Source organism: Ochotona princeps, chromosome X, assembly GCF_030435755.1.
Source record: "Ochotona princeps isolate mOchPri1 chromosome X, mOchPri1.hap1, whole genome shotgun sequence".
Classification (NCBI taxonomy): Eukaryota; Metazoa; Chordata; class Mammalia; order Lagomorpha; family Ochotonidae; genus Ochotona; species Ochotona princeps.
Genome location: NC_080865.1, coordinates 80,328,818 through 80,353,175, shown reverse-complemented (window position 1 = coordinate 80,353,175; position 24,358 = coordinate 80,328,818). Strand labels below are relative to the sequence as shown.

The window sequence follows — 24,358 nt, the reverse complement described above, 5'->3', positions numbered from 1 at the left end:
ATGTTTCCGCTGACTGCCCCCTCGTAAATGTTATCGCTTTGCAAAATAATTCCTCAAATAGTCTTCAAAAAAGAGGGGGAAAAAAGAAGAAGTTTAACTAACAGAGCTTAAAATCAGCGAGGACACAAAAAGCCCAGGACATTCTAGGGGCGGAAGCAGCTGGTGAACATCTGCTAGGAGAGAGCATTAAGTGTATAAACAGATTTAATTCCACACAGACTATAGTTCTGATTTAGGTAAATAACCTCCATACTGTGCAAGTTCAGTTGAGAAGTCTGTAAAACAAACAAACAAAAGCAACTCAATTCAAAGACTTTATTAAGCAATGATTATGTACATGGTATAAGTAGTCTTGGTCAAAGTTTAATACATGGAGATCAACCCATCTTGAAAACCATCCTGGGCCCGGCGGCGTGGCCTAGCGGCTAAAGTCCTTGCCTTGAAAGCCCCGGGATCCCATATGGGTGCCGGTTATCCCGGCAGCTCCACTTCCCATCCAGCTCCCTGCTTGTGGCCTGGGAAAGCAGTCGAGGACGGCCCAATGCATTGGGACACTGCACCCATGTGGGAGACCCGGAAGAGGTTCCAGGTTCCTGGCTTCGGATCGGCGCAGCACCAGCCATTGTAGTCACTTGGGGAGTGAATCATCGGACGGAAGATCTTCCTCTCTGTCTCTCCTCCTCTCTGTATATCTGGCTGTAATAAAATGAATAAATCTTTAAAAAAAAAAAACCATCCTAAATTACTAGCTGTGTGGCCTATAACAAGTTAGTTACACTCTCTGAGCCCTATTTTTTTCTCAATAAAATGTAGGCTAAAATATATAACTATTTCATGGGTTGCTATGGCCTTCTCTATTTCTCTCTGCCTTTCAAATAAATAAATACATTAAAGGGTTTTTTTAAAAAAAAATAGGAAACACTGAGCTGGTTAGGTGGCTTCCAATGGTTAAGCAATACAAGCTTGGGAGTTAGAATTTTGTTAAAGTCCTATTCCTACACTTACTAGAAAGGCAGTCTTAGGAGTAGCTAAGTTTTTTCATCTGTAGTATGGGAACAACAGAGCAGAACCTAGAGCCCTGGAATTACTGTGAGGACTAAACAAGGAAATTCACATGGAGTACCTTAGTAAAGCATTACAAAGAAATTGCTCAACATGTGATGTTAGCTGCTATTGGCGACTGGACTAGCACCCAGCAGGTACCCTCTGACTCCTGTTTCTAATTTTTGAGGGCAAGAAGAGGCATACACGCAATCAGGTTAAACAGAAGAACATCACTGAGTGGTGAAGTAATACAATCAACAGGTGTCTCAGGATTTCAGCCGGGAAGAAATAAAAGAGCCTGGGGCAGTCAAATCTATTCCAGCTTTCGGTAACTTGCTCTGTTAGAAATCTAAGTGTCACCCTTCTCAACACGTGGAAGCCCTTTGCTTTGCCTCACTGTGTGTTATTCCACGGCACTAATAATTGATGATTACACTTTCCTCTGCAAATTCCCAGAAGAACTCTGCTCTGCTGTGGACCTGCTCACTCCCTCTGGAGTTATAGTCTGTCAGAACTGGCTGATTTTAATGAGCATTTTCATGCTGACAAAAACAAAATCAGGCCCAGGAATGTGCTCACTTGTCAGCTGCTTTAAAAGCCAACCATAAAAAATATGGCTTTAAAAAATTATCTAACATTTTCTTTAAAGATTTATTTGAAAGTCAGAGTTGGAGGTAAAGATGAAGAAATAGAGAGATCTTCCATCTGCTAGTTCCCTCTCTAAATGGCCACAATGGCCAGCACTGGGCCACGGCACAGCCAGGAGCTTCACCTGGGTGAATGGACCCAAATACTGGAGCCATCTTTTGCTGCTTTCCCAGGCTATTAGCAGGGAGCTAGATCAGAAAGGTAACATTCAGGTTTCAAACTAGAGCCCATATGCAGTGCTGGCTTCTAACTTTTTTTTTAAGATTTAAAAAAAATTTTTATTGGAAAGGCAGATTTACAGAGAGGAGGATCTTCGTCTGATGGTTCACTCCCCAAGTGGCTGCAATGGCCGGAGCTGAGCCAGGATCTGGAGCCAGGAGCCAGGGCCAGGGGCCAGGAGCCTCCTCCGGGTCTCCCACAAGGGTGCAGGGTCCTAAGGTTTTGGGCCGTCCTTGACTACTTTCCCAGGCCACAAGCAGGGAGTTGGATGGGAAGTGGAGCTGCCAGGATTAGAACCGGCGCCCATATGGGATCCTGGTACATTCAAGGCGAGGACTTTAGCTGCTAGGCTATCATGCTGGGCCTGACTTCTAACTTCTAAAATTCAAATGCACAAAGGGCCCAGGCAGACAGCATGCAAGTGAGTGGTGCAATCCTTGTGGTTTGGAGGCATCACCTATAGAAATATACTTCAGGGATGGTATGATTTTAAATGTGGGGGAAACTGTGGACACCAGTTCATGTCCAGCGGCCCCACTTTTCATCCAGCACCCTTGTCTGTGGCCTGGGACAGCAGTGAAGGATGGCCCAAAACTTTGGGACTCTGCACCCGTGTGGGAGACCCAGAAGAAGCTCCTGGCCCCTGGCTTTGGATCGGCTCAGCTCCAGCTGTTGTGATCACTTGGGGAGTGACTCTGCAGACGGAGGATCTTCCTCTCTATATATATCTCCTATATATCTATGTATCTCCTCCTTTCTGTATATCTCACTTCCCAATAAAAATGAATAAATCCTTAATAAATAGATAAATAAATCTTTAATAAATAAATAAAAGTATTTGAAAGGCAGAGAGAGAAATGTCCTCCATTTGCTAGTTCACTCCCCAAATGACCACAACAGCCAGGGCTAGGCTGGGCTGAAATCAGGAACCAGGTCTCTGCCAGTGGCTGCCAGGGACAAAGCATCCAGGCCATCTTCCACTGCTTTTCCCAAGCATATCAGCAGAGAGCTAGACCAGAAGTGGAGTTATCCAGACACAAAACCGTGCTCATATGAAATGCCAGCATCACAGGTGATGGATTAACCAGTATGCCGGTCCCTAATATAATCATCTTAAATCACAGTATCATAAATCAAAATGCAGTATCATAAATCCAAATACTCAGTCAACCAATAAAGCTTAGCAAAACACACTGTAGAGTCTCATTACTTTTCTTCATGATTGCTGGGCTACTTGGGAGCTACTTGGGCACTGCCCAGAATATACCAGAGGACTGGTGGTACTACACATCACTAGCCTAGGAAAAGATCAAATCTCAAAACTCAAAACATGGTTCTACTGGCTGTACTTCATTTTCATACCAGCATAGAGTCAAAACATCATCAGTGAGAGACCATCTGCACCTCCATGATTTGGTCCCTAACTACTGTTTCAGATATATTCTGGCCACAGCACTCTCCTTTCTGCTCTTCCCACATATTCCAAGCTCAGTCTCGCCTCAGAACCTTGGTGTCTCCTCTACCCCATGATTTCCCCAGGAGTTGTCTCCTGCTCATCATTTTGGTCTGTTCACAAATGTAATTACTTCAGATTCTTTCCACAACTAATACTCCTCCAGGTCTTTCCAGTCACCCTACCGCAGCACTCATCTTATTTTCTTCAGAGCACTTACACTCTGAAACTAGCTTATTCATTTACATATTCCTCCTCTAGTGTGCAAACTTCATGATGGAAAAAAAAAGGCAGTTCGTAGTCATCATGTGTACTATCTTATCCCCAGCATATAAAACAGTACCTGGCACAAAACAAACACAAAATAAAGCTGTGGTAAGCAAATACATTAATGAATGGCTTGAACATTGCAGCCAATATTGTCAGAAACTCTCAAACACGCCTTTTATCAGACAAGAAGTTCTACCACCACCACCATTATCATCATGTGACAAATGGCAGAACTACATTTCTTTTGTAGGAAATCCAAGTGAAAAGAAAGTATCCAAACAATAAGCTAAAACACTTACATAGAAAATGTCATGTGTCTCAGATCGACTGCTATTGACTTCAACTTCATAAGTTAAGCATCTGCTAATAAAATTCTGTGGATTCTCCCATTGCACATACAAGTTATCATTTTGGAGGAAGAGATTTTTAATCTGTGGAGGATCAGGTTTCACTGAAAGAAAAAGAAGAAAAATTAATATCCAAAGTTTATTTTACTTTAGACACACATACACAAATAAAATATAGTATCACGAAATCAAATCAAAGTTGGGTTGTTTTTAATAGCTTTACACAATCAGATTCATAGTTTGAGAATTTTTGATTAGCCACAAAATAAACTGTGGAGGAAGTTTATCTTAAACTGTATTAAAATGGATTTAAGGAGAGTCTTTGTGGGTTCCTGGCAAATGGCATGAACTCTGATCTGCATCCTGATTATTAGCTGACCCGGGATATAAAGGAGCACTTTGGTTCAGATGTTCTTCCACATACAAGGATATTCCCTAGCTATCACTCACTCATACCAACCAAAAATCACAATCAAACCATTAGTCTAAGCTCTCATAACACTACAACATGGATGCTGCTCAAGTACATTATGCTAAATAAACTAGTCACAAAAAGACATATACTGTATATTTCCTTCGTAAGAGGTATCTAAAGGAATAAATTTATAGAAACAGAAAGTAGAAAGTTAATAATGATGGAGGAATCAATGTTTATCAGCATAGTTTCAGTTTTGCAGGATGAGGAAGTTCTAGAGATCTGTTGCACAGCACCATGTGTATACTTAACACTGCTAAATCATACAATTAAAAATATTTGTGATGATAAATGTAGTGTTACATGAGTAGAATCACATGTCAGCTCAATTTATTTTTTTCAGAAATCAGTTATTAATGCCACGTAACGGAGGGTAACAGATAAACAACTTGCAATGTCATCTTCTAGCTGAGAAGGGACTTCCTCCTTGTCACCATCAATGTCCAGGGAGAAGCAAAATAAGCCTTTGAAAGTTTATCTAGGACAATTTTCCAAACAAGGAGATGAAAAGAGAAAGGATTTGCTTCATCTTACCATGCTCAGCAAATTACACTGCCCTCACTCCCTTCGCCTACAAACAGCTGCCTTTTGTCAGGAGACCTTACCTCTCTGACAACATGAAAGGGATGGTAGTCTTCTATTCATAGACTCAGGAACCTTGTCAATTAAAGGCTATCTATCAATGATTTGTGTGCCACTGAGCCAGAAGCTGAACTCCCTATTAAGCCATTACAAGAAACCATCCACATGACTAAAGTACTTCGCCGCAGAAATTCAGAAAAAAAGCAAAAACAAACAAACAAACAAACAAACAAACCTCTTATTTATCCTTATATCCTTTGGATCTTACAACAGTTCTTTGAGGTCAAAAATATCTATGTATTCCATTTAATACTCAAGAAATCACTTCAAATGGGTTGATAGGCCTTGTCCAAAGTGGAGGAGGTTGGACCTTAACCATATCCTGTACAGGTATTGTTAGTTGTGCTGATTGATTAGTGCCTGTGTTGTACAGGGTGGGTAAGCATTTTGAATATTACCCCTGATGGCATATACCGCTTTCAGTCTAGGCTTTTTCTAATGATGAGATAGGTTATTCAGGAATCATCCTCTCAAATACCTTAAGTGCAAACAAAACAGATCTCAGAGTCAGACTACATTTCGCTCTTGACTCTACAACTGACTGCGCTAAGTCTCAATGGATTCGTAACTTAGCCAGGATAAAATATCTGGCATGTGCTCAATATATATTAGAATTTCCAAATTTAATTTTTTTTAAAAAAGGCTCTATCAAAGAAAGGCATACATAGGCAGAGTTCCTTGTTTGAGGAAGCACTTGAAGACCAAAATCATAAATTTTTATTACTTGTATAATTATCCAAAAGCTATAACATACTTTTATCCACAGTCACGGAAGACTTCTAAAACTTACCATGGGAAGTTAGTGGCACTATGTTGAAAGATGGTCTAATTTTTCCTGCATTATCCTTGACCATTATTTGAATACCATGCTGTTCAGAAGTAGAATCCTTCACTTTAGTCACATCAAAGGAACAACCAATGTGTTGACCTTCTCTATAGATGTTTTCACATTGAAGAATTTTTCCTAGGCTGCTGTGCCTGCAACACAAAATGGGACCAACTTCTGCATTATTTTAATAAGCTTATTCAAGAAATAGGTGCAGAATTTTTGGTTTATTATTTGAGAGTCAGAGATAAAGAGAGAGAGAGAGGGAGGGAGAAAGAGAATGATTGAATGTGTGTATTCCCATCCACTGGTTCACTTCCCAAATGCCTACAACAGCTGAGGCTAGGGCCAGGGCTGCAGCCTAAAACCAGAAACACAATCCAGAACCTCATGGTAGGAACCTATCAATTGAGCCAACATGCGGACTCTTAGGTTCTGCACTGGGCAAGACACTGGAGTCAGAAATGAGGAATTGAACATAGGCACTCTGAAGTGGGGTGTGAACATCTTAACTATTGAGTTAAACATCTGCTCCCCAGAATGTGTTTTTTTTTTGAATGACTGAAATGCATGTCCCTGGAAAAGTATCATTTCTAATAATGCAAGCAAGATGGGTTTTGCAAAACTCCATTTTACAATGTAGCCCATTTCAAACTCAAGGAAGAAAGTATTTTCTTTTTTAAAAAGATTTATTTATTTTTATTGGGAAGTCAGATTAACAGATAGAAGAGACAGAGAGAAAGATCTTCCATCAGCTAGTTCATTCCTAAGTGGTTGTAATGGCCAAAGCTGAGCCAATCCAAAGCCAGGAGCCAGGAGCTTCTTCAAGTCTAGCTCTCAGGTACAAGGTCCCAAGGCTTTGGGCCGTCTTCAATTGCTTTCCCAGGCCACAAGCAGGGATCTGGAAGAGAAGTGGGGCAAGTGCTCTACTTGAAGTGGGACAAGAACCAGTGCTCATATGGGATCCAGGTTGTGTAAGGCGAGGACTTTTAGCTACTACCGTGCTGGGCCCCTGGACCCTTTTTTTTTTTATGAACATTGATACTATCAAGAGCCATGGAAACTAGATTTCTAATTATTTCCTCTTCGGTATAAAAGCAAAGTTTTTGAAGCCAGGATAAGAAGTTTTATGCTTCTTGAAAATGTCTATCTGCTAAATTCCTCCCTGCGATCTTAGCTTCTTCCTCTCCCTTCTACCTCTTCCCAGGACATTCTCCATTTCTGACTATTTTTCCCACTCACCCCCAATTTACCACTCCCAACCCTTAACTACAACTTCTGTGCTGGTTATTTCTAGTCCTGACCTCTCACTTCAGAGCTAGTTACAGATTTTTAATTGCTCCAGTAGAATCTTCCACTCTTCAAATACAGTATTCAATTACGTGTCCTCTTCCTCAGCAAACTGCCTTTCCTTCCGACCTTTCCTGTTTTCATTATGCAAACAGGCCCCCTTTTCTTTGAGCTCCCACTGAACTCCCAGATTAGCTACTTTGAAATCACCTTTCCCCCCACCCCTATACCTATCAGTAAATTCATACCTATCAGTCAATTCCGTTCTTTTTGCTTTTATAAAGGTTTTTAGATTCTTGTCTTTTTTGACATTCCCATTGGCTACATTCTAATCCATGACCTCATCACTTGAGGCTTTCAACATACTTCATGTTTTCTTACCAGATTTATTTGTTTATTTTTAATTCATTTTGAGCAGATTTAATATAGCTCATAGATACAATTCTTATGATATTTACTTCCTCCTCTCTCCTTTGCCTGTCCCTCTCCTTTTCTTTTTTTAAGTTTTTGAGATACCATCATAAACTTACATTATAGTAAAAAAAAAGTTTAATGATTTACCAAATAAGAAGTTTAACAAGTAAAAAAGCAAAAGATTCTAGTTTAGAGGGAATATAGGCAATGGCTATAAACAATAACTTGACAGAAACAAGCATTTGACCCCCATATAGTAAGTTATACCGTAATCATGGGTCATTAGAACTCCAGTTTTACAAAACTATATTTGCATCAATAGTATCACACAGGCATTTCTTTCTTGTTTTGGGGATTTATTTTTACACGCAAGAACATGCAGCATTTGGCCTCCCCCGACCTTCGCTATTCATGTCCTGCAATCATTGCCAGACCAATGTTCTTGAACAGCTTTCTTTTAAAAATAATTTCCTTTATTTGAAGGGCAGAGTCATATAGCAAGATGGGGGGAAAAAGGAGGTCTTCCGTGCACTGCTTTGCTCCCCAGGCTGAAGCCAGGAGTCAGTAACTCCATCTGGGTCACCCACAGGGGTAACAGGGGCCCAGGTAATTGAAGCATCATTCACTGCCTTATAAAGTACATCAAAAGGGGGCTGGATCAGAAATGGAGCACTCAGGACTCAAACTGATTCCAACATTACAGGTAGTGGCTTAACTTGCTAAACCACGACACTGGCCCTCAGAATGGTTTCTAAGTTTCTTACTCCACTGGGTGGTTTTCAATGTTTCCCTCAAGTGGTACTGCTGGTATTTTATTTACCACTTCACTTCTCATGTACCTTGCCCAGTGATTATCAGTATCTAGTACAGTACAAGTACAATGTTCTCATTTCATTTTTTTTTTGTCTAAAGGCTAAGGCAATCAGAGAACTCGTTTTATAAAGCTGGTAGAAGAGACTGTTAAGTCCTGCCTCATCAACCACAATGGGAATAGTTAAGGTTTCTGCAGATAAGGGACACAAATTTTTTAGATCATTATATATATTTTTTATTAATTACATTGCATTATGTGACACAGTTTCATAGGCTCTGGGGATCCCCCAACCCCTCCCCGTACCCTCTCCCCATGGTGGATTCCTCCACCTTGTTGCTGTATTACAATTCAAATTCAGTCAAGATTCTTTCATTGCAAGAGTATACCAAACATAGAGTCCAGCATCTTATTGTCCAGGTAAATTCAACAGTTTTTTGGGGAGAACATCTCTGGTCTGAAGGCAGAGCTGGCAGAATATCATCCTGATCAATTTAAAGCCCCAACATAACATCAACGACAATTTACAACATTATGGAATTAATTTACATGGTATTGAGTAACCGATACGTTAAAAAAAATGCAAGTTCTTAACCACATCCTGTCACTGCTTCATTGACATTTCAATTTTAGTTTATACACAGAACTGGCTGCTATACACCTTAAAATGGCTATAAGGTACTATTCAGCTGTCTCGTGTCTAGTTTCATTTTAGTATTTAGCAGTTTATAGTGTTGAAGCATAATTTTGCTGAACTTGGCAGATTTTCGGATAGTCTAAGCTGGCTTATAACTCTAACAAGGCATATGTCAACAATTGAGGTACAGAACAGTTTTAGGAGGGGTGTGCAGAGAAATCTTCAATACCTTAGTGAGGAGTAATTAATCTTTGTGTCCTATCTAGTAAGGTTTGTGTGAGTCCATGCTGACCATTTCCTGCCTGGTTCTAAGCTTTCCTTATTGTTCTCTGCCTATCTATTCTAATTTGTGTGTGTGTGTGTATGTGTGTGTGGGGGGGGGGCCTCTGGAGCGACCCGGATGGTCACTGCAAGCGAGGGTGGGGGTCCAAAGCTGGAACTAAGTAAGGACCAGAGAAAGCTCCTCTCCCTAGTCCCGAAGGAAGCTTACTGTTCTTCTGTTTCTGCAGACCGCTCAGGGTTCCTGGCTGTTGTTCTGATGACCTTGCATCCTGCAAGGAAGGATTTGGACTTCTATGTTTGCCTTAATTTAACATGAAATGATGTCAATCTGAAAAACAGTACCTGTAACCTGTAATATTATTTCAACCCCAGACAGCCTGTATCTTACGCAATAAGATATTGTGATGTAACCAATGAACCAACAACCAATGTGAGTCAGACTGCTTATGATCTACATCAAAAAATTGTAAAACCTAATATACTTTTAAGACCCTATGCTACTCGGAAATGGGGCGGGAGAGCAGAGAAATCTTCCATCTCCTTAGAATGTGTGAGGAAGACTTGTGAAGTATAACCTATCAGGAACATAACAGGTAAGTTATAGACAACAGATTCAAATCAGCATTAGCCAATAGCAAAACTACAAAGACATACAGGGGGGAATCAAGAGCGATCCCAACAACCTCTTAACAGGAGGTCATATGCAGAGCGGGGGGGGACCCCAGAGTGGAGCAGGTGGACAGGCGGAGGTTTGTATCCCAACCCTGGAAACTCCCGGATCCTCACCAAGGACTATCAGTACGGGCACCAAGAACTACATCCCAACTGCCAAAGAGACCACGGGGAACTGGAGTGCCCTCGGAGGTCGAGAACTCTGAGGTCATCCATCCCCTTTAGGGGATCTACCACATGGGATGGAGGGGACACAATTTTAAAATGAACTAAGGGGTAAGTATTTGGTACAGCAATTAAGATACCTCTTAGGACTCCTATGTCCCATATCAGAAGGCTCAGGCTCAAGTCCCAGATTGGCTTCTGATTTCACTTTCCTGCTAATGCGCACCCTTGGAGGCAACAGTGTGGCTCAAGTGACTGCGTCCCTGATACCTACACTAGAGACCAGACTGAGTTCCAGGTTCCTAGCTTTGGCTTGGCCCAGCTCCAGCCATTACCAGCATTTGGGAAGTAAATCAGTGGATGAGAGATCTCTGTTTTTCTCTGGATATGTTCCTCCACCTGCATTTCAAATACATTTCTCAAAATGTGTAGAGTCACAACCACTTGACCTATCTGCTCAAGGACATCCTTAGTCATATGAAATGCGTATTTCTCCGACCATGTCCGAGAGAATCTAACCTTGAAGCTCTTTCCAGACCCAAGAATCAGCTTTCTGATAGCAATTTTCCAGGGGAGGCTGCTACAAATCAGTTTTTAGAAACCTCAGATCTAATGCATTTGCTCCTTTCAATGAGTACTCAAAGAAATACTTCACCATTGAAATTGCTCTTGTCTCCAAGAGCATAAAAGCATAAAAGCTTTCTGTCTTCATTTCAGGTTTGTAGCGAAAGCAGTGTTTCAAAATTATGTTATTGTATGGCTAGTTCTTACATCAGATAGACCTAGAATGTTTTCCGCCCACAGTAAGAAAAAGAAAGTAATCGATGACATTTTTCCTACTTAAAGAAAACTACACATGAAATTAGTGGGTTTTTCAATTATGAAAAGAATTTCAAGTCTTTTTAGATACCCTTTTCATCTTTAGACTATTTCCTATATGCTCATTTGCAGAAGATGTGAAATTTCAAAACAACTATGTTACAATTTAGAAATAATAATGAAAGGGGAAAACTGGCTTTGAAAAGACTTCCCTGGACTTCCTGTAAAAAATAGATACCCAAAGATAGCAAGTGTTTCCTGTTAAATCTAAGTATGAGTTCCTCCATGAAAGGACCCTGTAGACGTGAGGAGGGGAAGATTATTCCTCCCACTCTGAAGATGACTAATCTGGTAAGAAATTCCCTAACTGTCACTGTCAAGACTAGTCTGGAGCTGCATAGGTGAGGATTTCAATGCCACACTAAGGCAAGGACACAAATCACTGTTCTGGGGCTTCAAACAATTATTTGGAATACAAAACTGACTCCACACCTCTTGGCTGGAGGTGGAGGAACATTGTCATCGGCCATCTTATGTGACATGATTTAGACTTGTACCTAAACCATTACTGGGTGCCTGCTAATGAGCACACTGTGGTGATTCCCTTCTGTGGTTCTGATTGGGAAAGATGTATCCAGGGGACAGCAAGAAAGGAGGAGTTATGTGCTGGTAATTCTGTGAAGTCAGAGGTGAGGTCAGCACTGGGTACTGACAACATCTGCAAGGGAATGGGGATGAATAACAAAACCAGACATGGAAGCCACCAAAGCCTGAGAGCTTACTCTATATATGCCAGCAGTTAGTCATGGCTCCAAACATTCCTTCCCTCACTCCCTTCCTTCCTTCCTTCTCTTTCTTTCTAAAGAAAGAGTTACAAAGACACACACACACACACACACACACACACACATTCACACATAGATCTTATATCCAATTGGTTCACTCTCCAGATGGTTGCAATGGCCAGCACTGGGTCAGGCTGAAGGCGAGAGCCAGGGGCTTCGTCAAGTCTCCCATCATGGATGCTAGGGGCTCAAACTCCCATCACTGCATTCAAGTCCCAACTCCACTTCTAATTCTAGCTTCCTAGTAATCCCAAAGGGTTGAGGAGGCAATTAGTGATGGCTAACTTGCTGACATCCCAGAAATCACTGTGGGGAAACCTGGACTGAGTTTCTGGTTCCTGGCTCCAGTTTAGCCCAGCCCTTGGCATTGTGGACATTTCGAGAAAGCACCAGCTTTCTCTATCCTGTCTGTCTTTCCAAAATACACACATACATACATACATACATACATACATACATACATAGTTTAAGAAAGAGATTGGGCTCGGCGCAATAGCCTAGTGGCTAATGCCCTCGCCTCACACACACTGGGATCCCATATAGGCACCAGTTCTAATCCCGGTGGCCCCACTTCCTATCTGATAGCTCCCTGCCTGTGGCCTGGGAAACCAGTCAAGGACGGCCCAAAGTCCTGGGACCCTGCACCCACATGGGAGACCTGAAGGAGGATACTGGCTCCTGGCTTCGGATTGGCTTAGCTCCGGCCATTGAGGCTGCTTGAGGAGTGAACCATTGGACGGAAGATCTTCCTCTCTGTCTTTCCTTCTTTCTGTATATCTGCCTTTCCAATAAAAATAAATGGATCTTTTTTTTTAAAAAAAAGGAGATATGAACTATTTTTACTGTCTTTATTTTACAAATTAGAGAACCAGGGTTCAAAGAAAAGGGACTTTGCCCAAACCACATTGCTAGTAAGAGAACCAAGATTTGAACCAGAGTGATGTGACTCTATAATGAATCAGCTGTAGTCAGGGTAGAAGATACAGAATTTATATACTGGCCAATAGACCTTTCTGTGATTATAAAAATATTCCCATATCTGTGTTGTGCAATACAAGAGCCACTAATCACTGGTAAAACTAGCTTAGTAAGATTGAGCAACTGAATTTTGGCTTGCTTTTATTTTAATTAACACAAATTATAATGTAGAGGTGGACCAGATGGCTCAACTGACTAATCTTCTGCTTTGCAGTGCCAGCATTCCATATGGTACTGGTTCAAGTCCCAGCTGCTCCACTTCCTATCCAGCTCCCTGCTGGTGGCTTGGAAAATCAGAAGAGAATGGCCCATTGCCTTTGGACCCTGCACCCACACGGGAGTCCTGGAAAAAGCTCCTGGCTCCAGATCGGCCAACTCTGGCCTTTGTAGTCATTTGGGGAGTGAGTCAACAGATGGAAGAACTTTTTATTATTATTATTTTTAATTCATTAATTACATTGTATTATGTGACACAGTTTCATAGGTACTTTTGCCCTGTCTCTCCTCCTGTCTGCAAGCCTGCCTTTCCAGTAAAAATAAACAAATCTTTAAAAAACATAACAATGTAAATAGCCACATGTAATTAATGACTACTGTGCTGAACAACACAGGTGTATACTACAGAAAGAGACCATGCTGACAACCGGCAAGGGAATGTGTAGGACAAGAATCTGGGTGCCAGTGAAGCACCATTCTCTTGGGATTGCTTCTTGGGCCACTTCCAATGGTTGCACAGATTGTGACCTGCAAAAAGGCATCAGCTGAGGGCTGAAAGCCAGCCCAAGTACTGCCTTCTGCCAGCTTTGGCAAGAGCCTGCAGCAATGGTGTTTCTTCAGTCTAACGCTCTCCCAACTGAGATATTCCGGCCACAAGCAATGGTGTTTCTAATTGGTCAGTTCACATTTTTGTAATTCATTCACCCAAGTGGAGACACTTATTGCCATCTGCACTGAGACTTGGTTTGTGCTATTATACCCTCAAGGCATTTCCTTATTTTTTTCTTGCCAAAGATCCAACAGATTAAGCCACCAACCTACCTCCAATGTCTCCCTGACTCTAATAGTTGGGTAATTTTCATGCACAGACTGACATGGAATGAGATGCTGTTTAAGATCTCTCCCTTAAAAATTTTTTTTTTCTCCCTTTTCTTTCCTACTCTATTAGACACAGACCTTTTGCGGTTTTACAATACTGACTCAGAAAAGAAAGAAAGATGGACTAACAACAGAATCAACACAGCGATGTTACCAACCTGTAAGACATCATAAAAGCCTTTAATATTAGCTCTACCCAAATTTCACTGCAACAACAGAGACAACCCTGTCTAAAGTATACAGTTCTTTGCCTTCTTCACTAGCAAGTCTTCAGGAAGTCACAGTGACTCAATCTTTTTTATTCCTAAACTAAAGTGTTCCTATGTTGCTTTTATTTCCTAAGTCCTCACCCTAACTCTAAATGTGCTCCAGCTTCCTTTGGAGTCTGACCACCATCCACAACTTATTTATGGAATCCCTACCACGTGTTTGGCACTGGGTAGAACAAGACACAGTTCCTGCTCTCAAGGGATATGGAACTTGGGACAGACTACCATCAAGTAAACAGGAAATGACAACACAATGTGTTGAACACCATGACACTCTCAAGTACAAATTTCCGTGGGATACAACAAAGGGACATGTCTCTAGACTTGAGAAGTCCAGAGAGGTTCTCTGGACAGGAAATGGTGTCTGAGCTGAAAGAAGACAACCAAGAGACATCAGGTAAAAAGGGTCAGCTATGTGAAGATGCAGAATACTTTTACTGTATCGTCGGAATACTCTGAATTCTACTGTTCAGCTGGAGTGTTTGAAGAGTCTGTTTGAGGAACTGAGAGAAGTGAAGTGTTTGCTGACCAGTGTGGGCTGCAAAACAGGAAGGGGAGCAAGGAAGAAGATGAGACCAAGGCTAGGGAGGTCAACAGCACCAGATCATAACAGGTTTTGTCTGTCATGCTGAAACACTGGGGAACTACTGAAGCATTTTGAGTAAAAAAAAAAAAAAAAAAAGCAACAGGTACCAAGAGTGGGCAACTAAAAAAACTACAAAATCATAAATGAAATCTATTTTTATCAAGGGAAAAAACTTCCAGACAGAACTACATAATCTCAGTGTCATCTGCTTCACCAGCGGTGCTTTTCAACTTTGTCAGAAGGATCCTACTCCTGAAGGGAGTGAATATGAATCCTGAGGTTTGTAGGTTTTCACTGAAAAAAGTTCTCATCATTTTGGGGCAGTATTTTCCATAATATAGCTATGAGGCTTTTCATATACCAAAAATACTTCCCATGAAATCATCAGGCAATCTTAACACTCCGTAGTGAAACACCATGGTCATTGTATAGCTTTAGAAGTAGTACATCACACCCTCTCAGAAGTAATTACTGAAGTAGTTGTGTGTGGGTTGGGGGTGGTGCCTATGTGGCTAGAGGATTAAGCAGCTAACCACGAAACTAGCATCCCATACTAGAGTGCTGAGTGCTGGTTCAAGTCCTGGTTACTCTAGTTTGAGTCCTGGCTGCTCCACTTCTGATCCAGTTCCCTGATAATGTACCTGGCAAGGCAGCAGAAGATGGCCCAAGTGCTTGGGCCCTTGCCATTCATGTGGGAGACCCAGATCGAGTTCTTGGCTCCTGTTGCAGCTATCTGGGGAGTGAATCAGTGGATGGAAGGTCTTGTTTCTTTTCTCTGTCTCTCCTTCTTTCTGGTTTTCAAATAATAATAAATAATCATTTTTTAATTTGAAAGGCAGATTAAAGAGGAGAGACAGAGGTATCTTCCACCCATACATATCACAAACAGCCACAACAGCCAGCACTGAGCTGTTCTGAAGCCAGGAGCCAGGAACTTCCCCTGGTCTCCCATGCAGGTGCAGGATCCCAAGGCTTTTGCCCATCCTCTAGCTCTCCCAGGTCATAAGCAGGGAGCTGGACCGGAAATGGAACAGCCAGGACATGAACGGGCACCGTATGGGATACTGGCTTAACCAACTATGCCAAAGTGCCAGCCCATAAAATAAAGCCCTTCCCCAAAGTTCAGTCTCTGAAAAACTCTGCGTGTAAGGCAGGCTGTCCCCTTTGTCAAAGCCTCCTAGTCTCCTAGGCAACCAGCCCTGCATCTACGCTAGCTTTCCACAAGTGTCTGTCTACCTGTACAACAGCGTCTGGCATACACTATGTTATCTTCACACAGGTAACTATGCTGGGCCCTCCCTCTCCCTCTGTATGTTAGACTTTAAGAGGAATGAGACATGAGGTCTAATGGGTTGAATTGGATTAACATGGTCCTTTCTTTCTTATTCTGTTGCTAATAGTACTAGGATCTAAGAAAAAGAAATGATCATAAGTGAATTGAGAAAAGTAACAAAGTGCACAGTCTCAGAAAGTAAATACCACAACACCAGAGTATCAAATATAAAATTATCAGTTATTTTATGTGAAACTCAAGTATTTGTTGATCTTAGTAGACTCCCAAAATTCATATTGCTGGTGGGAGTGTAAGATGGCCCAATCACTTTAGAAAATAATCTGGAAGATTTCATAGAACTAAATATACAATCACCACATGAGTGAGCAATTGTACTCTTTGGCAGTGATTGTAGAGAAATGAAAAGTTAGGTCTACATAAAAAACCGTACATGAATCTCTATGGCAACTTTATTACAATAGCAAAAAACTATGAACAACTCAGATGCTTTATGGTTAAACAAACTGATGTTTCGACATCGTGGACTGCTACTCAGCAAAAAAAAAAAAAAATGAACTCTTGATACACACAACAATGTGTGTGAATCTAAAGGGTATTATGCTGAGCAGTCTTAAATAGATATATACTTCAGAATTTCATTCCAAAAACAGTTTTGAAATGATGACGTTAAGAGATGCTTAGCGATCCCCAGAGGTTAGAAGGAAGAGTCCTGGAGTGGGTGCACAAGGGATGTGATTGTGCCTATAGCAGGGTAACGGGAAAGATCCCATTCTACCTCTTCATATGTGCTAAACTGCACATAACTGCATGCACACACAAGGCTGTGTCAAACTGAGTAAATATGAATGGGGCTGGTGAATCCTTCCAATGCTAATTTTCTGATTTTGATATTGCACTAATAGTTAAGTAGCAAATATTTCCATGGGGAGAAACTAGGTGATGGGTAAAGGAATCTCCTTGTACATTCTGGCACCATTCTGTGGGTCTATAGTTAAAAACAAAAGAAGGCTTTTTAAAAAAGCAAACACATGAAGCAGATGTATTTTTCATTGAAATAAATCACCTTTTTTCTTTTGCATTTGCAGAAAACAGGATGTTTAGCTTCATCTTTCACTTGCTCCCAACACAGTCATAATGAGTCCTCCAGTAACTCCACAATGTGTACTCACCAATAGTAGAGAGTATAGTTAGTATCGGGACTAGTATTCCTTCCAGGGAGCCAAGAACATTTCATGTAGCTCAGGTTGTGCCAAACACACTGCAGCTCAGTCACGGCCGATTCAGGATCACCTAGAAGAGCCAAGCTAAGAGTTTAGAACCCTTCTTGCTATACAACACTAGAAACTAGCCAACAGGCCTGTGGCATGTGGAATGAAGAGGGAGGATGTTTCACTAAAGGCAATTCCTAATCACTCACACTCCCCATTTCACCCAGGAGTCATTCCGGACAGAGAAAGCCCGAAGTTCATTCGCACATAACTTTTGTCCCACTGACTTCCAAAGAAGTATCTTGGCTACATCTAAGGGTCTCTTCACCTTTGTACCCCTAACTAGAGGGTTAGGTTAGAGGTAAAATAATATTTCCATAATAGGGCAATGACTGTGGAACTTTTAAATGAGTGTGGGAACACAAACAATCCCTTTATCTCCTGGTCTTAAAAAAACTTCATTAAGGTACAATTTTCCTTACCATCCTTTGACCAACACTGACCTGTTTAGTTTTAAAAGATAAACAAACATTTTTCCTCAAACAAGTCTGAGAAAAAAGCCAGTCTAATTTAATTATTTGTAGTTGCCTATTATGTGTTATTGGGAGGTCTAAAATCTTTCTGACTTAAAATCTCTGTCTTTGGGGCTTGTGCTGTGGTTAGCATGCTAAAAACTTCCACTTGCATCCCATATAGGTGCTGGTTTTAATTCTGGCTACTCTACTTCTAATCCAGATTCCTATTAATGGCTGGGAAGGCAGTGGAGGATGGCTCAAATCCTTGGGCCTCTGTACCTAGAAGAAGCTAGAAGAAGCTCCTGGCTCCCAGCTATGAACTGGCCCAGCTCTGGCCATTGCAGCCATTTGGGGAGTGAACCACCAGGTGGAAAATCTGTCTTTTCCTTTGTCTCTCTATAACTTTGACTTTCAAATAAAATAAATGTATAAAAAAAACTAATTATAAAGCCATTTTAATTGAGGTACCATGTCTCTAAGTTAGATGTCTTTAGTTAAAATATAAATCTATTATTACTTCTGACCCTTGAAAGGGTACTACACTGAGCTATCACCAACCACTTCACATCAGCTTAGGCTGTTTTTCCAGAATAGTCATTATAGCATAGTTGGAGGGGTTTCCCAGAGTATTCAACTAAAAACATGAAAATAGGTCAGGTAAACTGTTTTAAACCATGTTCCTAGCCTTCTGGTAGCCCCGATTTATATAACCACATAAGCAGCACATATTTTTGATCACTGCCAGGCTGGCAGACAGAATGGTCCAAAGCACAGGCCTAATGACGTCACTGCAGGTGGGAGATGAGGCCTTGGCCTTTCCCAAACAAGGGACAACATCATACTAGAAGACAATAGACATACAGTATTTACTCTTTTTCACCAGGCCTGGTTTTAAGCAGCTCATACGTATTATGTAATCCTCTTAACTGTGCAAAGTAGGTAACATTGTTCCCATTTCACAGATGAAGAAACTGAGGCATGGCGGGACTAAATAAACTGCCCAAGGTCACACAACTAGTAGCTGGCAGATCTGGGATTTAAACTTGAACAGTTGGCTTTTGGTAGCCCTGTTTTCAGTATATGCTATTTTTTTTTAAAGATTTATTTATTTATTACAAAGTCAGATACACAGAGAGGAGGAGAGACAGAGAGGAAGATCTTCCGTCCGATGATTCACTCCCCAAGTGAGCTGCAATGGACCGGTGCGCGCCGATCCGATGCCAGGAACCAGGAACCTCTTCCAGGTCTCCCACGTGGGTGCAGGGTCCCAAAGCATTGGGCCGTCCTTGACTGCTTTCCCAGACCACAAGCAGGGAGCTGGATGGGAAGTGGAGCTGCCGGGATTAGAACCAGCGCCCATATGGGATCCCGGGGTGTTCAAGGTGAGGACTTTAGCTGCTAGGCCACGCCGCCGGGCCCATATGCTATTCTTTGTATACATCATGAGTCAGAAGGCCATTGGGTGATATGAGAATGGGGAACAATCATCAACTTCACTGCCTGACAGATTTTTCTAGGAATTGTTTTGCATTGGAGCTTGGCTACATGCTTATTTCTCTCCTTTAATAATTTTATCTCAAATACATGTGACATATTAAACTAATCTCCATATATTAATGAATAAAATAGTATTTTGTCTTTTTTAAAAAAATTACTGGACCTGGAATCTGAAAGCCTAGAGCAAACCATTCAGTTCCTTTATTCTTTACAAAATGGATTAGTGTTAATATACACCTTACACACTTCAAAAGATAAGCTTATAAGGCTTGATTTATGGGGTGTGTGTGTGTGTGTGTGTGTATTATTTTTCAAATCATTAAGTGTTATATAACTATTAGACCTTGCTACTCAAGTCGCCTGTGAGCTCATAGATGGCAGCAACATCTACATATTAACTACTGCTTTGCCAACACCCACTACAGTGCCTGGCACTTCCTAGACTTGGCAAATGTTTGAGAATTGAATGAATTAATAGACAATGAATGTATTAAGCATACGGAGCATGTGGATTTATGCCCTGAATCCAAAGAAACAGTGTGTGCAGATGTTACCTTCAGGGGGCAAGATACACTTTTCCACCAAGATGCTAGGCTTCTCACTTTCACTGGTGCTACACTGGGACCCCACTTGCAGACAGACTTTCTCATTTAAGGGCACTTCTTTTGAACGACGAGTTTCTGGAGCAATTTTCTAAGATTTGGAAATAAATAAAAAAAGGCATTGCTATAGCCAACACACACAAACATTTTTAAAATAATAAAACATTCACATGCTCAAATGTGTACAAAAGAGTTAAGCTCTCAAATGATACAGATCACTGATTCTCAACCAGGGGTGATTCTGCTCCCCCTACACCCCTCAGAGGCACTAGTGGGGCAATGCTACTGGACATTTTAGGTTTGTTGTAATTTGAGAGCAGCAGGCTACTAGCATCTAGCTGATAGAATCTGCAGATGCTGTTAAACAACCTGCTATGCACATGATGACCTTCCCTGCTCCAACAGTAAAGGATCATCCTGCAGCAAAATTATATATCCACATACAGAAGAATGAAATTTAGACCCCTCTCTCTCACCAAATGCAAAAATCAACTGAAAATGATTAACATCCTAAATGTAAGACTGAAAACTATGAAACTAGAAAATGACATACACTAAATGCCTCAGGACATTAGAAAAATACACACATTTTGAGCAGGGTGGATCAGACCTCAAAAGCCCAAGAAACATCAGCAAAAACAGATCAATGAGATTTCATCAAACTCTCTACAGCAAAACCAATATGAAGAAACAAGCTGATGAAATTCAAGAAATTATCTGTAAACTATGCATCTGACAGGGGGTTAATAGAATATATAAGAAATATAACTTAATTGAAAAAAATTTTAACTCACAAATAATGCAGTTTAAAAATAAGCAACTGATCTAAATGGATATTTATCAAAGGAAGGCATACAAGTGAGCAACAGGCACATATAAAAATACTTAATACCACTAATCACTGGGAAAACGCAAATGACAACCACAATGAGATATCACCTCTCTCTACTTTGAATAAATATTCTCAAAAAGACAAAAACACAGTACCATGGGGCAACCATAGTTTACAATAACGTACTATACACTGTATAAAGAACTAGGCAAGAGGCTCCAAACAGAAAGAAAATGGAAATATTAATTTCTTGGTTTGACTGGTTTATGCTGTGTATCTGTATTAAATACTGTCCAGTAGCACATAAATGTGTTACATGATAATAAAAAATTTTTAAATATTTATTTTTATTGGAAAGGCAGACATAGAGAGAGCAAGAGAGACAGAAAGATCTTTCACTTGCTGGTTCACTCCCCAAGTGGCGACAATGGCCACAGCTGAGCCAACCTGGATCAGTCCCGGCCATGGTAACCATTTGGGGAGTGAACAACAGATAGAAGAGCTCTTCCCCACACCCCCCCATCTCCCACCCTCTCTCTTACTATTTCAAATAAAAATAAATGTTTAAAAAATTATCTCTAGCAATCTGTTTTACAGTAGGGTGACTACAGATAGCAATAATGTATTATATGTTTTTTTAAAGGTAGCGATTTTTAGTTTTTCATCATAAAGAAATGATAAGTGTTTTGAGAAGATCCCATTTATCCTGAATATTATACACTTATTTAAACCTTGAAACATTACATAACACCCTTTAAATATGTACAAGTTTTATGTCAGTATAAAATTTTAAAATAAAACACAATCTATACCAAATGACCACAGTGAGTCATGAGAAACCCTAGTATAGATAATGCAATTGCCCACATCTCAAATGTATAATAATCGTGAAATTTACCTATAATTCTGCCAGTAACATATAAACTGTCTAGAAGAAATTTTAAAGGAGACACAAAATGGTTGTTAAAACTGAATTGCAACCAGATGCAGTCTCCCATAAAGGCGGAAGGAAGGAAGGAAGGAAGGAAGGAAGGAAGGAAGGAAGGAAGGAAGGAAGGAAGGAAGAAAGAAAGAAAGAAAGAAAGAAAGAAAGAAAGAAAGAAAGAAAGAAAGAAAGAAAGAAAGAAGGCATGTTTTAAGAATTTGGTACACACGGTTACCTCTGAGAAGATGAAGTGAAGGAGGGGGCACAAGATCTGAAGAAAGGCTTTCCAATAAACACCTTTCTAGTCTGTTAGGACTATTTGATAGGGATTCCAAGGATCCACAGATAGGAAACAAAAACATAGCAAAAATCATAGCAAAGAAAACCACTTGACCTGACTGTGAACATAGCACACTTCTGTACAAAATAAGATACTCCAATATCAGCGCCCTATTGGCTCATGTGTCCAGTTCTCTCATCATTATCCTTCCTTCTGATTGGTTAAATCTGTACTCATCTCTCAGAAAGTAGCCACATAGAACCCCTTTGTGTATATCAGAGCAAGCACTGGCAAGCTTCTCTGGTAAAATCTCCATTTGGAGTCTCCCTCCTGCTGCAACACCAGGAAGTTTCTCACTTTCAATAAACTTTGCTTTGCTCACTATTCCTGTTCACATAGAAATTCTTTAGCATGAGATAAGAATCGAGATTACCCTCATCACCCCACAACAATCTCATAAACGTATAAATTTCACCTGTTGTTACATACAGAGTACATGAACTCTTATTCCAAAAAGTACATAAGCTTTGTGGAATCACAGAAAGCCAACTTATCGTCTTGCAGACATAAATCACAAATCTGGCTATTACAATTTAGAATAATGAGATTAAAGGCTTCTCTAGGAAATAAACATTTCCCAAGGTGACAGTGTTGGAATAATTGAGAACAGAGCTGCTTTTAATCAGAGTTTCCTGTTTTGCAATAGTTTCTGACTCATTTGAAATAGTGTGTCCTTTTTATAACCAGGACAAAATCTGCCACAGCTTTTCCTGCCACCGAAAGGAACTGTTATGCCATTTCACATGCCTCCTGTCAAATATGAGGGACTCCCACCACTAGGATATGTGACACTCTCTGAGAAGTAGCTAGAAAAACAAACATGAATAATAAGAACGTGGGAAAATCACTTTACATAGAACAGTTCTTAGGCTCAGTAAGGCTACTACTCTGAAAGCAGACTTGGTCATCGCTGTAAGAGAAAGAGAAATAGCTGTGAGCACATCAGCACTGTGGCACAGCAAGTTCAGCCACCACGTGCAATACCAGCATTCCATGTGAGCACTGGTTTCAATTCTGGCTGCTCCACTTCTAATCCAACTCCATGCTAACACACCTGAGAAAGCAGCGGAGAATGGCCCAAGTTCTTGGATCTCTGCCACGCCTGCCATGTGGAAAACCTGGATGGAGTCCCTGGCTCCTGATTTTGGCTGGTCCAGCCCTGGCTGTTGTGGCCATTTGGGGAGTGAACCAGAGAATGGAACATCTCTCTCTTCCTCTCTCACTCACTCTCCCTTTCAGATAAATAAATATACCTTTTAAAAAACATACCTGTGAGCAAAACTCCTGGTAGGGAGAAAAGAGAGGGTGATTCAGTTACGCAGACACTAAATATTTCTGTCCCATTGGCAAAGCTATGCTTACCCTAAGTGGGACATCCAGCCATTCTTAGTCAAGTACATTTTCACAACTAATTCCTAATTCCTTCCCAAGAAATCTGCTTATCAGTTGGCTTTTCATTATAGCCTCTGCCTACTGGGGATGGGACACATCAGTTATGCTGACAGAAGCTCTTCTAGAACACTTCACCATTACACTAACCACAGAAAAATATGGTAATAGTCTTTGAGAGATGAATATGTGTTGAGGAAATGAGATTTCTGAGGTTTCTGAATTTATGAAGCTAGAGACCAATCCCCATTCCCTGCCTGGACAATGTAACAGTGGCAATGGTGGAAGGAAGGCTTGGATGTGAATTTTACCAACCTCACAGTTTCACTAAATTCAAACCCTGTATACCCCTGAATGAACCATCATGACACAAGGATCCTTGACAATTCTTGTTTGGGAGTTATTTTTGAAGAAAAAAATGGATGGTCAAATGCCATAAATTACAATCATTAAAAATGAATCTCAACTGTTTTCCTATGTTAGATACTGCTGTAGTTAGAGTCAAGGAGCTTTATTACACACAAAAAATGTTATTATAGGGTGGTAATATGGCACAGCAAGTTAAATCACTGCTGGAAATGCTTGTAACTCATATTAGAGTTTTGATGAGGGCCCTGACTACTTCCCTTTCAATTCAGTTTCCTGCAACTTATCCTGGGAGGCAAAACATGATGGTTCCAGTACTTGTGACCCAGGTGGAAGACGCAGATGTAATTCTTGGATCCTGACTTAAGCCTGACCCAGTTCTGGCTACTTGGGTGAATAAATAACCACAAAGATCTCACTTCCCCAGACCCTCTCCTTCAGTCTGTGTGTAATGTAGGTGAAAACAAATACTTTAATTCAAAAATTGCTTTATTACAGTTGATTTTTAAATTAAAATGTGAGGACCTTGTGTTCTAGACTATAAATAACAAAAGAGTCTGCAGAAGATCTTTTAAAGAAATAACACAGCTTAGCGATTCTAAT

At 40.7% G+C, this 24,358-nt stretch overlaps 1 protein-coding gene across 1 annotated transcript in view; it reads right to left on the bottom strand.

Annotated features, from left to right (window-relative positions):
• IL13RA1 (interleukin 13 receptor subunit alpha 1) overlaps positions 1–24,358 on the bottom strand; it is a 67,236-nt gene that overhangs the window by 26,423 nt on the left and 16,455 nt on the right. The window contains exons 3-6 of the mRNA XM_058659210.1: positions 19,856–19,994; positions 17,251–17,371; positions 5,889–6,076; positions 3,934–4,085 (exon numbers count right to left, since the gene is read on the bottom strand). Coding sequence (XP_058515193.1) covers positions 3,934–4,085; positions 5,889–6,076; positions 17,251–17,371; positions 19,856–19,994 — 600 coding nt within the window. The remainder of the gene's footprint in view (positions 1–3,933; positions 4,086–5,888; positions 6,077–17,250; positions 17,372–19,855; positions 19,995–24,358) is intronic.